Source organism: Convolutriloba macropyga, chromosome 5 (genome assembly GCF_964194025.1).
Source record: "Convolutriloba macropyga chromosome 5, txConMacr16.3, whole genome shotgun sequence".
Classification (NCBI taxonomy): Eukaryota; Metazoa; Xenacoelomorpha; order Acoela; family Convolutidae; genus Convolutriloba; species Convolutriloba macropyga.
The window spans coordinates 68,347,596-68,367,778 of record NC_134472.1 but is presented as its reverse complement, the minus strand read 5'-3'; the positions used below and the strand labels follow the sequence as shown (position 1 = coordinate 68,367,778).

At 40.0% G+C, this 20,183-nt stretch overlaps 1 protein-coding gene across 1 annotated transcript in view; it reads right to left on the bottom strand.

Annotated features, from left to right (window-relative positions):
* Positions 1-844: 844 nt before the first annotated feature.
* Positions 845-20,183, bottom strand: part of LOC142340477 (uncharacterized) — a 39,942-nt gene continuing 20,603 nt past the window's right edge. The window contains exons 5-6 of the mRNA XM_075391053.1: positions 19,254-19,453; positions 845-3,507 (exon numbers count right to left, since the gene is read on the bottom strand). Of these exons, the coding sequence (XP_075247168.1) occupies positions 1,010-3,507; positions 19,254-19,453 (2,698 nt within the window). The 3' untranslated portion in view covers positions 845-1,009. The remainder of the gene's footprint in view (positions 3,508-19,253; positions 19,454-20,183) is intronic.

The following is a 20,183-nucleotide window of genomic DNA, read 5'->3' as shown; positions in this document are numbered from 1 at the left end:
TAGATAAATTTACTCGGGTAGGTTCTTCTCGGGTAGGTAATAAATGACAAAACAACGAAAAGAGCAAACAATTCATACATAGCTCAAAATGCCAAACGTTGAGCAAATTAAAGATCAGCATGGAGGCACCGTTAGACATCACAGGCCATTTGTCGAGTTTTTCTGGAAAATTCGTGAGAAAAACAATGAAAAGTTGGAGTTAGCTGGGCAAGAATGAAGTTCAAATTTCAAGACTAATCACTCACTTTTACTTACTTTTTTTTCAACGTGGTGAGAGTAACTACTGCAATTTGACTGCTCATTGACATCAAAACATCTAAAAACTGAACAGACCTTAAAAAAGGCAACCTCTATGAAATTTAAGTCCTCTGGGTTGCAGAAAACAGGTTATCGCCCTGTTGATAAAAAAAGCACGTAATTTGTCCAAACCTGAAAAAAATTGTATGAAAAATTTTTTGAATTGACCAAAAATGTTGCTAGAAGTGAGCACATTGAAGTTAACTCAAGTTAGAAGGAAAAGCAATAAATATATCGCTCAGCAAAAATTGACTGATTAAAAAAATTGGTATATAGTTCCACAAGTAGTTACTTAGTGAGATGAGAACATACAGCTCGTAAGAGCTAAGCTCTCTTCTGCAGATTATTTGGACCTTTACTTGAAATGGACTAAGTTAAGAGGATTTAGCCAAAAAATAAATTTGAAGCTCATGATATGCATATTTATTGTCATGGTCGAAACTGAACTATTGTCTAGAATTCTGCCTAAAAACATGTTGAAAATTTTTGTTCTATATTTTTTGAGCAGTTTTTGAATATGAGTAATGAGTTAATGGTCGGTCTTGATGTTTAAATTGCTGGCTGCAAAGTTGATTTATCTATTTTGCAATAATTCAGTTGAGACCCTGAAATCAGAAAGTAAGTGCATCAGTGTTAAAGGAGTATTCACAGAGTTTTTTTTGAATTTAATTTGATCAGATTTGATGAGTGAGTTTTTTTTTTCAATTCTGTTCTATCTCTGCTCCTCGGATGATGTTGACGAAGCACTGCTGGATCCACTGGTACCCCCTGCTGTCCCCGTCGTAACACTCTGAGACGCCCCACTTCCAGGGGTCTCCCCGGTCGCACTACCGAACCCACTTCCCATACTCTGTTTGGCACCTGGTCTTGAAGCGGAAGCCCCACTAGGCCTTTTACCACGACCTCCAACCGCGCCAGAAGCATCGCTCGGTCTGGACATGTTTCCTGCCATCCCGACAGGTTCCGAAACGTCACTCGCTCTTGTCCCAGTTCCTGAAGGTCCTGTCGTTCCTGATGTACCCGAAGTTCCACTTGGACGGGATGTTGACATAGTTCCCGAAGTGCCACTTTGTCTGCTCATAGACGCTCCCGATGGTCTACCTGCCGCTTCCGTCATTTCTTGAGATATCCCCGACGCCCCTGCACCTGCTCGGGGGGTACTGCCTGCCGGTCCGCCCGCCATGCTTCCTTGCCGGCTACCCGTAGCCATACTTGCCACTTTAGAACCTGAAAGTCCACTAGCCTGGCTCATTTTCTGTGGACCTGGTCCCGGTGCCCCGGGCATGCCCTTAGAAGCATTGCTCATTCTCTGACTACCTGCCACACTTGTTCCCCCGCTTACTACCGACCTTGACGCCCCGGTTGCACCTGAAGAAGCGCTCATTCTCTGCGAAGCGCTACCTGGACTTTGCTGGGCCACTCCGCCTACGTTTGAACCCATGCTCGTTCTTTGTTTTGACATTCCGTCACTGACAACCGAACGAGAGGCAGCCGAATTTCCTGATGCAGATTGACGCTGCATACTGGGACCCCTAGAACCCGGAGCACTTCCCCCTGTGCCACTTTGTCTCGTCATAGATCCGCTTTGCCTGCTTTGTGACCCAGATCCCCCAGTGCTTCTTGAAATGGTGCCATTTGGCCTTAAGTTTTCTCCCTGATCTTGCGTACTATAACTCTGTGAACCTCCACTAACACCAGACGCACGTTGTTGAGATGAACCAGTAACACCACTCACCCGAGAATCGGACGCTGCTACTCCGCCAGCACCTGCACTCATTCCACTGCCAGACCTGGAACCAACTCCTGTACCACCCTTAGACTCCCGAGAACCCGAAGCACCACTCACCCTAGAGCCCTGAGCTACTGATCCAGCTGGTTGAGATCCTGCTGGCATTACTCCAGATCCAGGAGGTCCTACCTGGGATCCTTTCATCTGACTACCTCTAGTTCCAGGTGGACCGGCTTGTGACCCTGGCATTCCAGGAACTTGACTAGCTTTGCTTCCAGGTGGTCCAGCTTGTGAGCCAGCTTTTACCGAAACTTGACTTCCGGGAGGTCCAACTTGAGATCCGGGTGCTCCAGATACTTGACTTCCTCTGCTTCCGGGTGATCCAGCCTGCGAACCAGGTTTTCCAGGAACTTGACTTCCTGGTGGTAAAACTTGTGATCCAGGCACTTGACCTTGCTGATCTCCCGGTGGTCCGGCGTTGCTATAACCAGATACCATACTTCCTTTACTACCTGGTGGTCCACCTTGAGATGCGACATGAGTCCCCGACATCGCACTGCTCCTTGATCCCGGTGGACCAGCTTGGGATCCCATTGCACTACTTCGAGAACCTTGCTGTCTCATCATTTTGGATCCAGGCGGTCCCTGTTGTTGAACTGCTTCTTGATAACCTGGTGGTGGGCCCTGAGATCCGTCGCGACTCATGGGTCCCATTGGTTGCCTAACTGCTGAAGCTCCTCGACTTCCTTGGGATCCTCGCCTTGATCCCGCCTGGGATCCAGGCATTCCACGTCCTCGAGATACAGAGGCTCCTTGGACACTTCCTTGCATACTACCAGGTATCGAAGCATTCTTTATTTGAACGTCCTGGATTGGTCCTTGTTGCTGACCAGGCATAGGGTATCCTTTCGCTGGCTGCTGTGCGAAAGATCCCGCATCAGACATAATCTGCTTTGCACCCTCATTCTTCATCGGCAAGTCAATTCCTCGGTCAATCGAGTTTCCTTTCTTCGGTTTCTGCTGAGCTGGAGGTTGCTGTGGAGGGGGACGTTGTTGAGGAGTCTGTTGTTGTTTTTGAGGTGGTTGTTGTTTTTGAGGTTGCTGTGGTTGTTGATGTTGTGGCGGTTGTTGTTGACGACCAACTGATGGGCTTTGACTAGATTTCCCGCTAGGTTTGCGACCTCCTCGACCTCGGCCTGCAGGGCTCACCTTTTTCCCAGCAGGTGGCTGTTTTGCCCTTTTTCCCGAGGAAGGTCTAGGAGTTATCTGGAATGGTGATAGATCATTACTCTCCTGGCTTCGTTGGCTGTGAATATCTTCAACTTGTTTTACTATTTTTTCAATATCAGCTGGCGACATCTGAGGACTGTGAGCTCGGATCTCTTGGGGAGTTAGGGGTCTGTCGCTCTCGATGGTGGTTGTGTTCTTGATTGTGACTAAGATCTCATCTTTCTGGTTGCCAGAACCAACTGAGGCCACCGCTTAAACAGAAACAATAGATTACTTTGTACAATGTATATTTTTATTTAGAAAAAATGTTGCTCAAATCAATTGAAAAATATCAAACGCTCTAACAACTGACTAAAAGTTATAAATTGTTTATGGTTTGGATATAAACACCGAAATAACATCAAAAATCGTTCTTCAAGGAATATGGCATTTTTGCTGCTATGCTTAACTTGAATAACCGAGATATCCATATTAAGTTTGACTGGACCGTTTTCAAGTGTCTTCAGCCAACATTTCAATTCCTCAGTTGACCACCCACTCAATTACGGTTCAAACTTTGGGAGAAATTACCGTTTTCGGTAGGCTTTGAACGCTTTGACGGGTAATTTTAAGAAAAAGTCGTTTTCGATCTGAAATTTACGAAATTATCGTTTTTTTAGGAACTCAGTCTCAGCTTAAAATATTGAATCACAAAAAAATTGAGTCGGGCTATTGCCTCATTATGAGTCTGCATTTCCCCTGAAAAATTTCACGAGAAAATTATATTGGGGGTATGACTTAGTTCCAAAAATGGTGCCAGGACAATTTACCCAATGCCATTATACCCAATGCCATTATACCCAATGCCATTATACCCAATGCCAATATATCCAATGCCAATATACCCAATGCCATTATACCCAATGCCATTATACCCAACGCCATTACACCCAATGCCATTATACCCAATGCCAATATACCCAATGCAAAATATACCCAATGCCAATATACCCAATGCCATTATACCCAATGCCATTATACCAAATGCCATTATACCTAATGCCAATATATCCAATGCCAATATACCCAATCCCAATATACCCAATGCCATTATACCCAATGACAATATACCCAATGCCATTATACCCAATGCCATTATACCCAATGCCATTATACCCAATGCCAGTACACCCAATGCCGTTATACCAAATGCCATTATACCCAGTGCCATTATACCCAATGCCATTATACCCAATGCCATTATACCCAATGCCATTATACCCAATGCCAATATACTCAATGCCATTATACCCAATGCCAATATACCCAATGCCATTATACCCAATGCCAATATACCCAATGCCATTATACCCAATGTCGTTATACCAAATGCCATTATACCCAATGCCAATATACCCAATGCCATTATACCCAATGCCAATATACCCAATGCCATTATACCCAATGCCATTATACCCAATGCCATTATACCCAATGCCATTATACCCAATGCCAATATAACCAATGCCATCATACCCAATGCCAATATACCCAATGCCATTATACCCAATGCCAATATACCCAATGCCATTATACCCAATGCCAATATACCCAATGTCATTATACCCAATGCCATTATAACCAATGCCAGTACACCCAATGCCGTTATACCAAATGCCATTATACCCAATGCCAATATACCCAATGCCATTATACCCAATGCCAATATACCCAATGCCATTATACCCAATGCCAATATACCCAATGCCATTATACCCAATGCCATTATACCCAATGCCAAAATACCCAATGCATTATACCCAATGCCAATATACCGAATGCCATTGTAACCAATGCTATTATACCCAATGCCAATATACCCAATGCCATTATACCCAATGCCAATATACTCAATGCCATTATACCCAATGCCAATATACCCAATGCCATTATACCCAATGCCAATATACCCAATGCCATTATACCCAATGCCAATATACCCAATGCCATTATACCCAATGCCATTGTACCCAATGCCAGTACACGCAATGCCGTTATACCAAATGCCTTTATACCCAATGCCAATATACCCAATGCCATTATACCCAATGCCAATATACCCAATGCCAATATACCCAATGCCGTTATACCAAATGCCATTATACCCAATGCCATTATACACAATGCCAATATACCCAATGCCATTATACCAAATGCCATTATACCCAATGCGATTATACGCAATGCCATTATACCCAATGCCATTATACCCAATGCCAATATACCCAATGCCATTATACCCAATGTCAATATACCCAATGCCATTATACCCACTGCCAATATACCCAATGCCATTATACCCAATGCCATTATACCCAATGCCAGTACACCCAATGCCGTTATACCAAATGCCATTATACCCAATGCCAATATACCCAATGCCAATATACCCAATGCCATTATACCCAATGTCAATATACCCAATGCCATTATACCCACTGCCAATATACCCAATGCCATTATACCCAATGCCATTATACCCAATGCCAGTACACCCAATGCCGTTATACCAAATGCCATTATACCCAATGCCATTATACCCAATGCCATTATACCCAATGCCAATACACCCAATGCCGTTATACCAAATGCCATTATTCCCAAGGCCAATATATCCAATGCCATTATACCCAATGCCAATATACCCAAAGCCATTATACCCAATGCCAAAATACCAAATGCAAAAATACCCAATGCATTATACTCAATGCCAATATACCCAATGCCATTATAACCAATGCCATTATACCCAATGCCAATATACCCAATGCCATTATAACCAATTCCAATATACCCAATGCCATTATACCCAATGCCAATATACCCAATGCCATTATACCCAATGCCAATATACCCAATGCCATTATACCCAATGCCAGTACACCCAATGCCGTTATACCAAATGCCGTTATACCAAATGCCATTATACCCAATGCCAATATAGCCAATGCCATTATACCCAATGCCAATATACCCAATGCCATTATACCCAATGCCATTATACCCAATGCCATTATACCCAATGCCATCATACCCAATGCCATTATACCCAATGCCAATATACCCAATGCCATTATACCCAATGCCAATATACCCAATGCAATTATACCCAATGCCAATATACCCAATGCCATTATACCCAATGCCAATATACCCAATGCCATTATACCCAATGCCATTATACCCAATGCCAGTACACGCAATGCCGTTATCCCAACTGCCATTATACCCAATGCCAATATACCCAATGCCATTATACCCAATGCCAATATACCCAATGTCATTATACCCAATGCCAATATACCCAATGCCATTATACCCAATGCCATTATACCCAATGCCAAAATACCCAATGCATTATACCCAATGCCAATATACCCAATGCCATTATACCCAATAGCAAAATACCCAATGCCATTGTACCCAATGCCATTATATCCAATGCCAATATTCCCAATGCCGTTATACCCAATGCCAGTATACCCAATGCCATTATATCAATGCCATTATACCCAATGACATTATACCCAATGCCAAAATACCCAATTCCATTATACCCAATGCCAATATACCCAATGCCATTATACCCAATGCCAATATACCCAATGCCATTATACCCAATGCCATTATACCCAATGCCAGTACACCCAATGCCGCTATACCCAATGCCAATTTACCCAATGCCATTATACCCAATGCCAATATACCCAATGTCAATATACCCAATGCCATTGTACCCAATGCCATTATACCAATTCCATTATACCCAATGCCAATATACCCAATGCCATTATACCCAATGCCAATATACCCAATGCCATTATACCCAATGCCATTATACCCAATGCCAGTACACCCAATGCCGTTATACCCAATGCCAATACACCCAATGCCATTATACCCAATGCCAATATACCCAATGCCATTATACCCAATGCCATTATACCCAATGCCAGTACACCCAATGCCGTTATACCCAATGCCAATACACCCAATGCCATTATACCCAATGACAATATACCAAATGCCAAAATACCCAATGCATTATACACAATGCCTTTATACCCAATGCCAATATACCTAATGCCATTATACCCAATGCCATTATAGCCAATGTCAATATACCCAATGCCATTGTACCCAATGCCATTATACCAATTCCATTATACCCAATGCCAATATACCCAATGCCATTATACCCAATGCCAATATACCCAATGCCATTATACCCAATGCCATTATACCCAATGCCAGTACACCCAATGCCGTTATACCCAATGCCAATACACCCAATGCCATTATACCCAATGCCAATATACCCAATGCCATTATACCCAATGCCAATATACCAAATGCCAAAACACCCAATGCATTATACTCAATGCCATTATACCCAATGCCATTATACTTAATGCCAATATACCCAATGCCATTATACCAAAAGCCAATATACCCAATGCCATTATACCCAATGCCAATATAGCAATGCCATTATACCCAATGCCAATATACCCAATGCCATTTTACGCAATATCATTATACCCAATGCCAATATACCCAATGCCATTATACCCAATGCCAATATACCCAATGCCAATATACCCAATGCCATTATACCCAATGTCATTATAACCAATGCCAATATACCCAATGCCATTATTCCCAATGCCATTATACCCAATGCCAATATATCCAATGCCATTATACCCAATGCCAATATAGCAATGCCATTATACCCAATGACAATATACCCAATGCCATTTTACCCAATGCCATTATACCCAATGCCATTATACCTAATGCCAATATACCCAATGCCATTATACCCAATGCCAATGTACCCAATGCCATTATACCCAATGCCATTATACCCAATGCCATTATACCCAATGCCAATATACCCAATATCATTATACCCAATGCCAATATACCCAATGCCATTATACCCAATGCCAATATACCCAATGCTATTATACCAAAAGCCAATATACCCAATGCCATTATACCCAATGCCATTATAGCCAATGCCATTATATCCAATGCAAATATACCCAAAGCAAAAATACCCAATGCCAATATACCCAATGCCAATATACCCAATGCCATTATGCCCAATGCCATTATAACCAATGCCAATATAACCAATGCCATTATACCTAATGCCAATATACCCAATGCCATTATACCCAATGCCAATATACCCAATGCCACTATACCCAATGCCAATATACCCAATGCCATTATACCCAATGCCAATATACCCAATGCCATTATACCCAATGCCATTATACCCAATGCCAATATACCCAATGCCATTATACCCACTGCCATTATACCCAAAGCTATTATACCCAATGGCAATATACCCAATGGCAATATACCCAATGCCATTATACACAATGCCAATATAACCAATGCCATTATACCCAATGCCAATATACCCAATGCCATTATACCCAATGCCAATATACCCAATGCCAATATACCCAATGCCAATATACCCAATGCCATTATACCTAATGCCATTATACCCAATGCCATTATAACCAATGCCAATATACCCAATGCCATTATACCCAATGCCAATATACGCAATGCCATTATACCCAATGCCATTATACCCATTGCCATTATACCCAATGCCATTATACCCAATGCCAATATATCCAATGCCAATATACCCAATGCCATTATACCCAATGCCATTATACCCGATGTCATTATACCTATTGCCAATATACCCAATGCCATTATACCCAATGCCATTATAACCGATGTCATTATACCTAATGCCAATATACCCAATGCCATTATACCCAATCCCAATATACCCAATGCCATTATACCCAATGCCATTATACCCAATGCTATTATACCCAATGCCAATATACCCAATGCCATTATACCCAATGCCATTATACCCAATGCCATTATACCCAATGCCATTATACCCAAGGCTATTATACCCAATGCCATTATACAAAAAGCCAATAAACCCAATGCCATTATACCCAATGCCATTATACCCAATGCCATTATAACCAATGCCAATATACCCAATGCCATTATACCCAATGCCAATATACGCAATGCCATTATACCCAATGCCATTATACCCATTGCCATTATACCCAATGCCATTATAACCAATGCCAATATACCCAATGCCAATATACTAAATGCCATTATACCCAATGCCAATATACCCAATGCCATTATACCCAATGCCAATATACCCAATGCAAATATACCCAATGCCATTATACCCAATGCCATTATAACCAATGCCAATATACCCAATGCCATTATACCTAATGCCAATATACCCAATGCCATTATACCCAATGCCAATATACCCAATGCTATTATACCCAATGCCAATATACCCAATGCCATTATACCCAATGCCATTATACCCAATGCCATTATACCCAATGCAATTATACCCAAGGCTATTATACCCAATGCCATTATACCCAATGCCAATAAACCCAATGCCATTATATCCAATGACATTATACCCAATGACATTATACCCAATGCCAAAATACCCAATGTCTTTATACCCAATGCCAATATACCCAATGCCATTATGCCCAATGCCATTATAACTAATGCCAATATAATCAATGCCATTATACCTAATGCCAATATACCCAATGCCATTATACCCAATGCCAATATACCCAATGCCACTAACCCAATGCCAATATACCCAATGCCATTATACCCAATGCCAATATACCCAATGCCAATATACCTAATGCCATTATACCCAATGCCATTATACCCAATGCCAATATACCCAATGCCATTATACCCAATGCCATTATACCCAAAGCTTTTATACCCAATGGCAATATACCCAATGGCAATATACCCAATGCCATTATACCCAATGCCAATATAACCAATGCCATTATACCCAATGCCATTATACCCAACGCCATTATACCCAATGCCATTATACCCAATGCCAATATACCCAATGCCAATATACCCAATGCCAATATACCCAATGCCATTATACCCAATGCCATCATACCCAATGCCATTATAACCTATGCCAATATACCCAATGCCATTATACCCAATGCCATTATACCCAATGCCAATATACCCAATGCCATTATACCCAATGCCATTATACCCATTGCCATTATACCCAATGCCATTATACCCAATGCCAATATATCCAATGCCAATATACCCAATGCCATTATACCCAATGCCATTATAACCGATGTCATTATACCTAATGCCAATATACCCAATGCCAATATACCCAATCCCAATATACCCGATGCCATTATACCCAATGCCAATATACCCAATGCCATTATACCCAATGCCATTATACCAAATGCCATTATACCCAATGCCAATATACTAAATGCCATTATACCCAATGCCAATATACCCAATGCCATTATACCCAATGCCAATATACCCAATGCAAATATACCCAATGCCATTATACCCAATGCCATTATAACCAATGCCAATATACCCAATACCAATTTACTTAATGCCAATATACCCAATGCCATTATACCCAATGCCAATATACCCAATGCTATTATACCCAATGCCAATATTCCTAACGCCATTATACCCAATGCTATTATACCCAATGCCATTATACCCAATGCCATTATACCCAAGGCTATTATGCCCAATGCCATTATACCCAATGCCAATAAACCCAATGCCATTATACCCAGTGCCAATATACGCAATGCCATTATACCCAATGCTAATATATCTAATGCCATTAAACCCAATGCCATTATACCCAATGCCAATATACCCATTGCCATTATACCCAATGCCATTATTTCCATTGCCATTATACCCAATGCCAATATACCCAAGACGATTATACCCAATGCCATCATACCCAATGCCAATGCACCCAATGCCATTATACCCAATGCTATTATACCCAATGCCAAAATACCCAATGCCATTATTCCCAATGCCAATATACCCAATGCCATTATAACCAACGCCAATATACCCAATGCCATTATAACGAATTCCAATATACCCAATGCCATTATACCCAATGCCAATATACCCAATGCCATTATACCCAATGCCAATATACCCAATGCTGTTATACTCAATGCCATTATACCCAAAGCCATTATACCCAATGCCAATATACCCAGTGCCATCATTCCCAATGCCGTTATACCCAATGCAAATATACCCAAGGCCATTATACCGAATGCCATTATACCCAATGCCAATATACCCAATGCCAATATACTCAATGCCAATATACCCAATGCCAATATATCAAATGCATTATACCCGATGCCATTATACCCAAAGCCAATATACCCAATGCCAATATACCCAATGCCATTATACCCAATGCCATTATAACGATTTCCAATATACCCAATGCCATTATACCCAATGCCAATATACCCAATGCCATTATACCCAATGCCAATATACCCAATGCCGTTATACTCAATGCCATTATACCCAAAGCCATTATACCCAATGCCAATATACCCAGTGCCATCATTCCCAATGCTGTTATACCCAATGCCAATATACCCAAGGCCATTATACCGAATGCCATTATACCCAATGCCAATATACCCAATGCCAATATACTCACTGCCAATATACCCAATGCCAATATATCAAATGCATTATACCCAATGCCAATATACCCAATGCCAATATACCCAATGCCATTAGACCCCATGCCATTGTACCCAATGCCAATACACCCAATGCCAATATACCAAATGCCATTATACCCAATGCCATTATACGCAATGCCAATATACCCAATGCCATTATACCCAATGCCATTATACCTAACGCCATTATACCCAATGCTATTATACCCAATGCCATTATACCCAATGCCATTATACCCAAGGCTATTATACCCAATGCCATTATACCCAATGCCAATAAACCCAATGCCATTATACCCAGTGCCAATATACGCAATGCCATTATACCCAATGCTAATATATCTAATGCCATTAAACCCAATGCCATTATACCCAATGCCAATATACCCATTGCCATTATACCCAATGCCATTATTTCCATTGCCATTATACCCAATGCCAATATACCCAAGACGATTATACCCAATGCCATCATACCCAATGCCAATGTACCCAATGCCATTATACCCAATGCTATTATACCCAATGCCAAAATACCCAATGCCATTATTCCCAATGCCAATATACCCAATGCCATTATAACCAACGCCAATATACCCAATGCCATTATAACGAATTCCAATATACCCAATGCCATTATACCCAATGCCAATATACCCAATGCCATTATACCCAATGCCAATATACCCAATGCCGTTATACTCAATGCCATTATACCCAAAGCCATTATACCCAATGCCAATATACCCAGTGCCATCATTCCCAATGCCGTTATACCCAATGCCAATATACCCAATGCCAATATACTCAATGCCAATATACCCAATGCCAATATATCAAATGCATTATACCCGATGCCATTATACCCAAAGCCAATATACCCAATGCCAATATACCCAATGCCATTATACCCAATGCCATTATAACGATTTCCAATATACCCAATGCCATTATACCCAATGCCAATATACCCAATGCCATTATACCCAATGCCAATATACCCAATGCCGTTATACTCAATGCCATTATACCCAAAGCCATTATACCCAATGCCAATATACCCAGTGCCATCATTCCCAATGCTGTTATACCCAATGCCAATATACCCAAGGCCATTATACCGAATGCCATTATACCCAATGCCAATATACCCAATGCCAATATACTCAATGCCAATATACCCAATGCCAATATATCAAATGCATTATACCCAATGCCAATATACCCAATGCCAATATACCCAATGCCATTAGACCCCATGCCATTGTACCCAATGCCAATACACCCAATGCCAATATACCGAATGCCATTATACCCAATGCCATTATAGCCAATGCCAATATACCCAATGCCATTATACCCAATGCCATTATACCCAATGACAATATACCCAATGCCATTTGACCCAATGCCAAAATACCCAATGCCATTATACCCCATGCCATTATAGCCAATGCCAATATACCCAATGCCATTATACCCAATGCCATTATACCCAATGCCATTATACCCAACGCCATTATACCTAATGCCAGTATACCCAATGCCATTATACCCAATGCCAAATAACCCAATGCCATTATACACAATGCCAATATACCCAATGCCATTATACCCAATGCCATTAAACCCAATGCCATTATACCCAATGCCAATATACCCAATGCCATTATACCCAATGCCAATATATCTAATGCCATTATACCCAATGCCATTATACCCAATGCCAATACACCCAATGCCAATATACCCAATGCCATTATAACCAATGCCATTATACCCAATGCCATAATACCCAATGCCAAAATACCCCATGCCATTATACCGAATGCCATTATACCCAATGCCATTTTACCCAATGCCATTAAACCCAATGCCATTATACCCAATGCCATTATACCCAATGCCATTATACCCAATGCCAATATACCCAATGCCATTATACACAATGACAATATACCCAATGCCATTATACCCAATGCCATTAAACCCCATGCCATTATACCCAATGCCAATATACCCAATGCCATTATACCCAATGCCGTTATACCCATTGCCATTATACCCAATGCCATTATACCCAATGCCAATATACCCAATGCCATTATACCCAATGACAATATACCCAATGCCAATATACCCAATGCCATAATACCCAATGCCATTATACCAAATGCCATTATACTCAATGCCATTATACACAATGCGATTATACCCAATGCCAATATACCCAATGCCATTATACCCAATGCCTATATATCTAATGCCATTATACCCAATGCCATTATACCCAATGCCAATACACCCAATGCCATGATACCCAATGCCAATATATCTAATGCCATTATACCCAATGCCATTATACCCAATGCCAATACACCCAATGCCAATATACCCAATGCCATTATAGCCAATGCCATTATACCCAATGCCATAATACCCAATGCCAAAATACCCCATGCCATTATACCGAATGCCATTATACCCAATGCCATTTTACCCAATGCCATTATACCCAATGCCATTATACCCAATGCCATTATACCCAATGCCAATATACCCAATGCCATTATACACAATGCCAATATACCCAATGCCATTATACCCAATGCCATTAAACCCAATGCCATTATACCCAATGCCAATATACCCAATGCCATTATACCCAATGCCGTTATACCCATTGCCATTATACCCAATGCCATTATACCCAATGCCAATATACCCAATGCTATTATACCCAATGACAATATACCCTCCAATGCCAATATACCCAATGCCATTATACCCAATGCCATTATACCAAATGCCATTATACTCAAAGCCATTATACACAATGCGATTATACCCAATGCCAATATACCCAATGCCATTATACCCAATGCCTATATACCCAATGCCATTACACCCAATGCCATCATACCCAATGCCATTATACCCAATGCCATTATACCCAATGCGATTATACCCAATGCCAATATACCCAATGCCATTATACCCAATGCCTATATACCCAATGCCATTATACCCAATGCCATTATACCCAATGCCAATATACCCAATGCCAATATACCCGATGCCATTATACCCAATGCCATTATAACCAATGCCATTACACCCAATGCCATTATACCCGATGCCATTATACCCAATGCCAATATACTCAATGCCATTATACCCAATGCCAATATACCCAATGCCATTATACACAATGCCATTATACCCAATGCCATTATACCCAATGCCATTATACCCAATGCCAATATACCCAATGCCAATATACCCAATGCAAATATACCCAATGCCATAATACCCAAAGCCATTATACCCAATGCCATTATACCCAATGCCAATATACCCATTGCCATTATACCTAATGCCATTATAACCAATGCCATTATAACCAATGCCAATATACCCAATGCCATTATACCCAATGCCATTATACCCAATGCCAATATACCCAATGCCATTATACCCAATGCCATTATACTCAATGCCAACATACCCAATGTCATTATACCCAATGCCATTAAACCCAATGCCAATATACCCAATGCCATTATACCCAATGCCATTATACCCAATGCCTATATACCAAATGCCATTATACCCAATGCCATTATAACCAATGCCAATATACCCATTGCCAATATACCTAATGCCATTATAACCAATGCCATTATAACCAATGCCAATATACCCATTGCCATTATACCCAATGCCATTATACCCAATTCCAATATACCCAATGCCATTATACCCAATGCCATTATACTCAATGCCAATATACCCAATGCCGTTATACCCAATGCCAATATAACCAATGCCATTATACCCAATGCCAATATACCCAATGCCATTATACCCAATGCCATTATACCCAATGCAAATATACCCAATGCCATTATAACCAATGCCATTATACCCAATGCCATTATACCCAATGCCAATATACCCAATGCCGTAATACCCAATGCCAATATAACCAATGCCATTATACCCAATGCCAATATACCCAATGCCATTATACCCAATGCCAATATACCCAATGCCAATATACCCAATGCAAATATACCCAATGCCATAATACCCAAAGCCATTATACCCAATGCCATTATACCCAATGCCAATATACCGATTGCCATTATACCTAATGCCATTATAACCAATGCCATTATAACCAATGCCAATATACCCAATGCCATTATACCCAATGCCATTATACCCAATGCCAATATACCCAATGCCATTATACCCAATGCCATTATACTCAATGCCAACATACCCAATGTCATTATACCCAATGCCATTAAACCCAATGCCAATATACCCAATGCCATTATACCCAATGCCATTATACCCAATGCCTATATACCAAATGCCATTATACCCAATGCCATTATAACCAATGCCAATATACCCATTGCCAATATACCTAATGCCATTATAACCAATGCCATTATAACCAATGCCAATATACCCATTGCCATTATACCCAATGCCATTATACCCAATTCCAATATACCCAATGCCATTATACCCAATGCCATTATACTCAATGCCAATATACCCAATGCCGTTATACCCAATGCCAATATAACCAATGCCATTATACCCAATGCCAATATACCCAATGCCATTATACCCAATGCCATTATACCCAATGCAAATATACCCAATGCCATTATAACCAATGCCATTATACCCAATGCCATTATACCCAATGCCAATATACCCAATGCCGTAATACCCAATGCCAATATAACCAATGCCATTATACCCAATGCCAATATACCCAATGCCATTATACCCAATGCCATTATACCCAATGCCAATATACCCAATGCCAATATACCCAATGCCAATATAACAGTGCCATTATACCCAATGCCATTATAACTAATGCCAATATACCCAATGCCATTATAACCAATGCCATTATACCCAATGCCAATATACCCAATGCCATTATACCCAATGCCAATATAGCAATGCCATAATACCCAATGCCAATATACCCAATGCCATTTTACCCAATGCCATTATACCCAATGCCATTATACCCAATGCCAATATACCCAATGCCTTTATACCCAATGCCATTATACCCAATGCCATTATACCTAATGCCAATATACCCAATGTCATTATACCCAATGCCATTATACCCAATGCCGTTATACCCAATGCCAATATACCCAATATCATTATACCCAATGCCAATATACCCAATGCCATTATACCCAATGCCAATATACCCCATGCCATTATACCCAATGCCATTATACCCAATGCCATTATACCCAATGCCATTATATCCAATGCGAATATACCCAATGCCAATATACCCAATGCCAATATACCCAATGCCATTATACCCAATGCCATTATAACCAATGCCAATATACCCAATGCCATTATACCCAATGCCATTATACCCAATGCCAATATACCCAATGCTATTATACCCAATGCCAATATACCCAATGCCATTACACTCGATGCCATTATACCCAATGCCAATGTATCCAATGCCAATATACCCAATGCCATTATACCCAATGCCATTATACCCAATGTCATTATACCTAATGCCAATATACCCAATGCCATTATACCCAATACCAATATACCCAATGCCATTATACCCAATGCCAAAGTACCCAATGCCATTACCCTAGTGATGAGCGGATTCAAATCTTGCAAGAATCTTGCAAGATGATACAAAACTTGCAAGATTCTTGCAAGAATCTTGCAAGATTTTGAATTCAAATACAACTTTCCGACAAATAAATAGAAATAACTCGAGGCAATCAAATCCGTCTTTATAAAGTTCAATTTACCTAGTAAAAAACAAAAATACTTCAATCTTTGTCTCATCTTTCATTAAGACAATTAAATTTTAGAGAGACAAACAGTTGGGACTTTTTGTTACTGATCCTGTCCGTAATTTAGCATGTTTTTGTTGTCGTAAAAAAATTTCCGATTAATTTGAAGTCTAATTATCTTCCTAAGGAAATTTAAATTAACCTATGATGCCTTCAGTTGATAGCTATTGGTGTTAATGTCCTTGAAGTGTTTTCCTTTAAAAAAATTGGTGTGTTTTTGTAATTTCATCTTTTGTTCTTCTTTCATTCGATTTATAGTTTAATCTTCATGTAAGAAAATCAACCTTGACATTCTGGTAAATCAAACATTAGCTCTGTTTTTGATCTTATGCTAGGTAATGTTCCTTTTTGGGACTAAGAGAAAGCAACAGTCGGTTTTTTTATTACTGATATTTTGCACGGAAATTTCCTATTATTTCCAAATAATATTGAATAAGTATTTGTAAAAATAGGTCTTTTTCATTGGGTCAAAAAGTTGTTGAAACGGAACCAAACTCAGCATGGAGTATCCCCTGTGTATATAGAGTCTAAAACAAAAAGAATTTCTTCCTATAGCTTGCCTAGGAAAAAAGTTGGGTTTTCATACGGAAATTTGCGAATTTCGCGATATATTTTATATTTAGTGATTTATCTGATGTTTGTCTTTTTGTTTGTTTTGGAGAACTGTGTGAGTGCGGTTTTTTTACCGCACTGTATCAGTACTCCTATAGTTTTTTTCAGTAATTCCACCACTGCCGGTCCCAAGCCCGGAATGAAAAAGGAGGAGGGAAGAACCACAAAAATCATACTGGAAAATCTCAAAAAAGTCAGGTTTTTACTTGACTTCAGACGATTTTACGACAGTTGATTAACTATTTCAGCTCAACCAACAGCAAAAACAGCAGCCAGGTAACCAGGACAAAAAGGTAAAATGTAAATTCAGAATCTTGCAAGATTCGTGCAAGATGGATTTAAAATCTTGCAAGAATCTTGCAAGATGGATTCAATTCTTGCAAGAATCTTGCAAGCAAAATGGAAGAACTATGCATTCCCTTGCAAGATTTCTTGCAAGATTCTTGCAAGATTTTAAATTTATCAATCACCAGGGTATACCCAATGCCAATATACCCAATGCCAATATACCCAATGCCATTATACCAAATGCCATTATAACCAATGCCAATATACCCAATGCCATTATACCTAATGCCAATATACCCAATGCCATTATACCCAATGCCAATATACCCAATGCCATTATACCCAATGTACTTAAATATTTTCGTTCAATAATCCGACATGTGGCCGTGGCCACGCCACGTCTCAGCGGCCCGTGGGACTTGATATGAAACTATCAATAACTGAAAATGAGCCCTAATTCAAAATTCCAATCATCTAATCGCGATCTAGTTTGAGTCTAACCAGCCAATTCGGGCTCTTCTTGATTAATGTCCTGTTCGTGTTGAGGATACTGGTCATAAGGCGTGTCCTGCTTTGGATTGGGTTGAGGCTGCTTTGGTTGCTGTTTTTTGATCTTGGGTTTTGGGTTTTTGGGCTGAGTGAGATGGGGAGAGGGCGGATGCATTCGGGCAGCTTTGATTCTGGCCTCATGTTCTCGCTGCCTAAAATACACAATTGCTATCGCAACAATAAATATACCCGGCCGTCTGTCAGAAAACAGCTGCGATTGACTTTTTTTTTGGATGACAATGATATTAAAAAAATGCTTGTTTCTTACACAAAAATACAAAAAAATGTTATTTGGGTCAGATTTCCCAGTAAGGCTTCCTAATGAGAATATAAAAACTACTACAATACTAATAATTAGACCTGTTAATTAAGGCTAATGAAAACTAATTTAAAGTATGGAGCACTTAAATTCAGCCTTTATAGGTCTATACCCTTTTTGTTTTTGGTTTTGTTTATCGATATTGACTTCTTTCACCCCTCTATCATTTCATACCGCCAATTAGGAGTCTTTAGGAGTCGGCACTTTAAAGGCATATTTTGTCATAATTAAGTAGATAACTTAAACCCATGTTCGGTTGTGATAGTTTCATATCAAGACTATACTGCTAATTAAATAGTCCTTATTTTACAAAAGATTAAAATCGGGGTGAAATGATAGAGGGGTTAAACGATAGAGGGGTTAAATGATGGAGGGGTGAAAAAATCGGGACACCGTTTTAATTACCTCTGCAATGTATATTTAACTTTTCTTGTAGCCAACAGCTTACTTTAGGTTACTATGAGATTAAAAAACCGGGAAACGCAACCACAAAACGAAAATTTATTACTAGAAAAAAAAATCTACAACTATTGAGACTCCATAAAAGTTCTTATCAACAGACC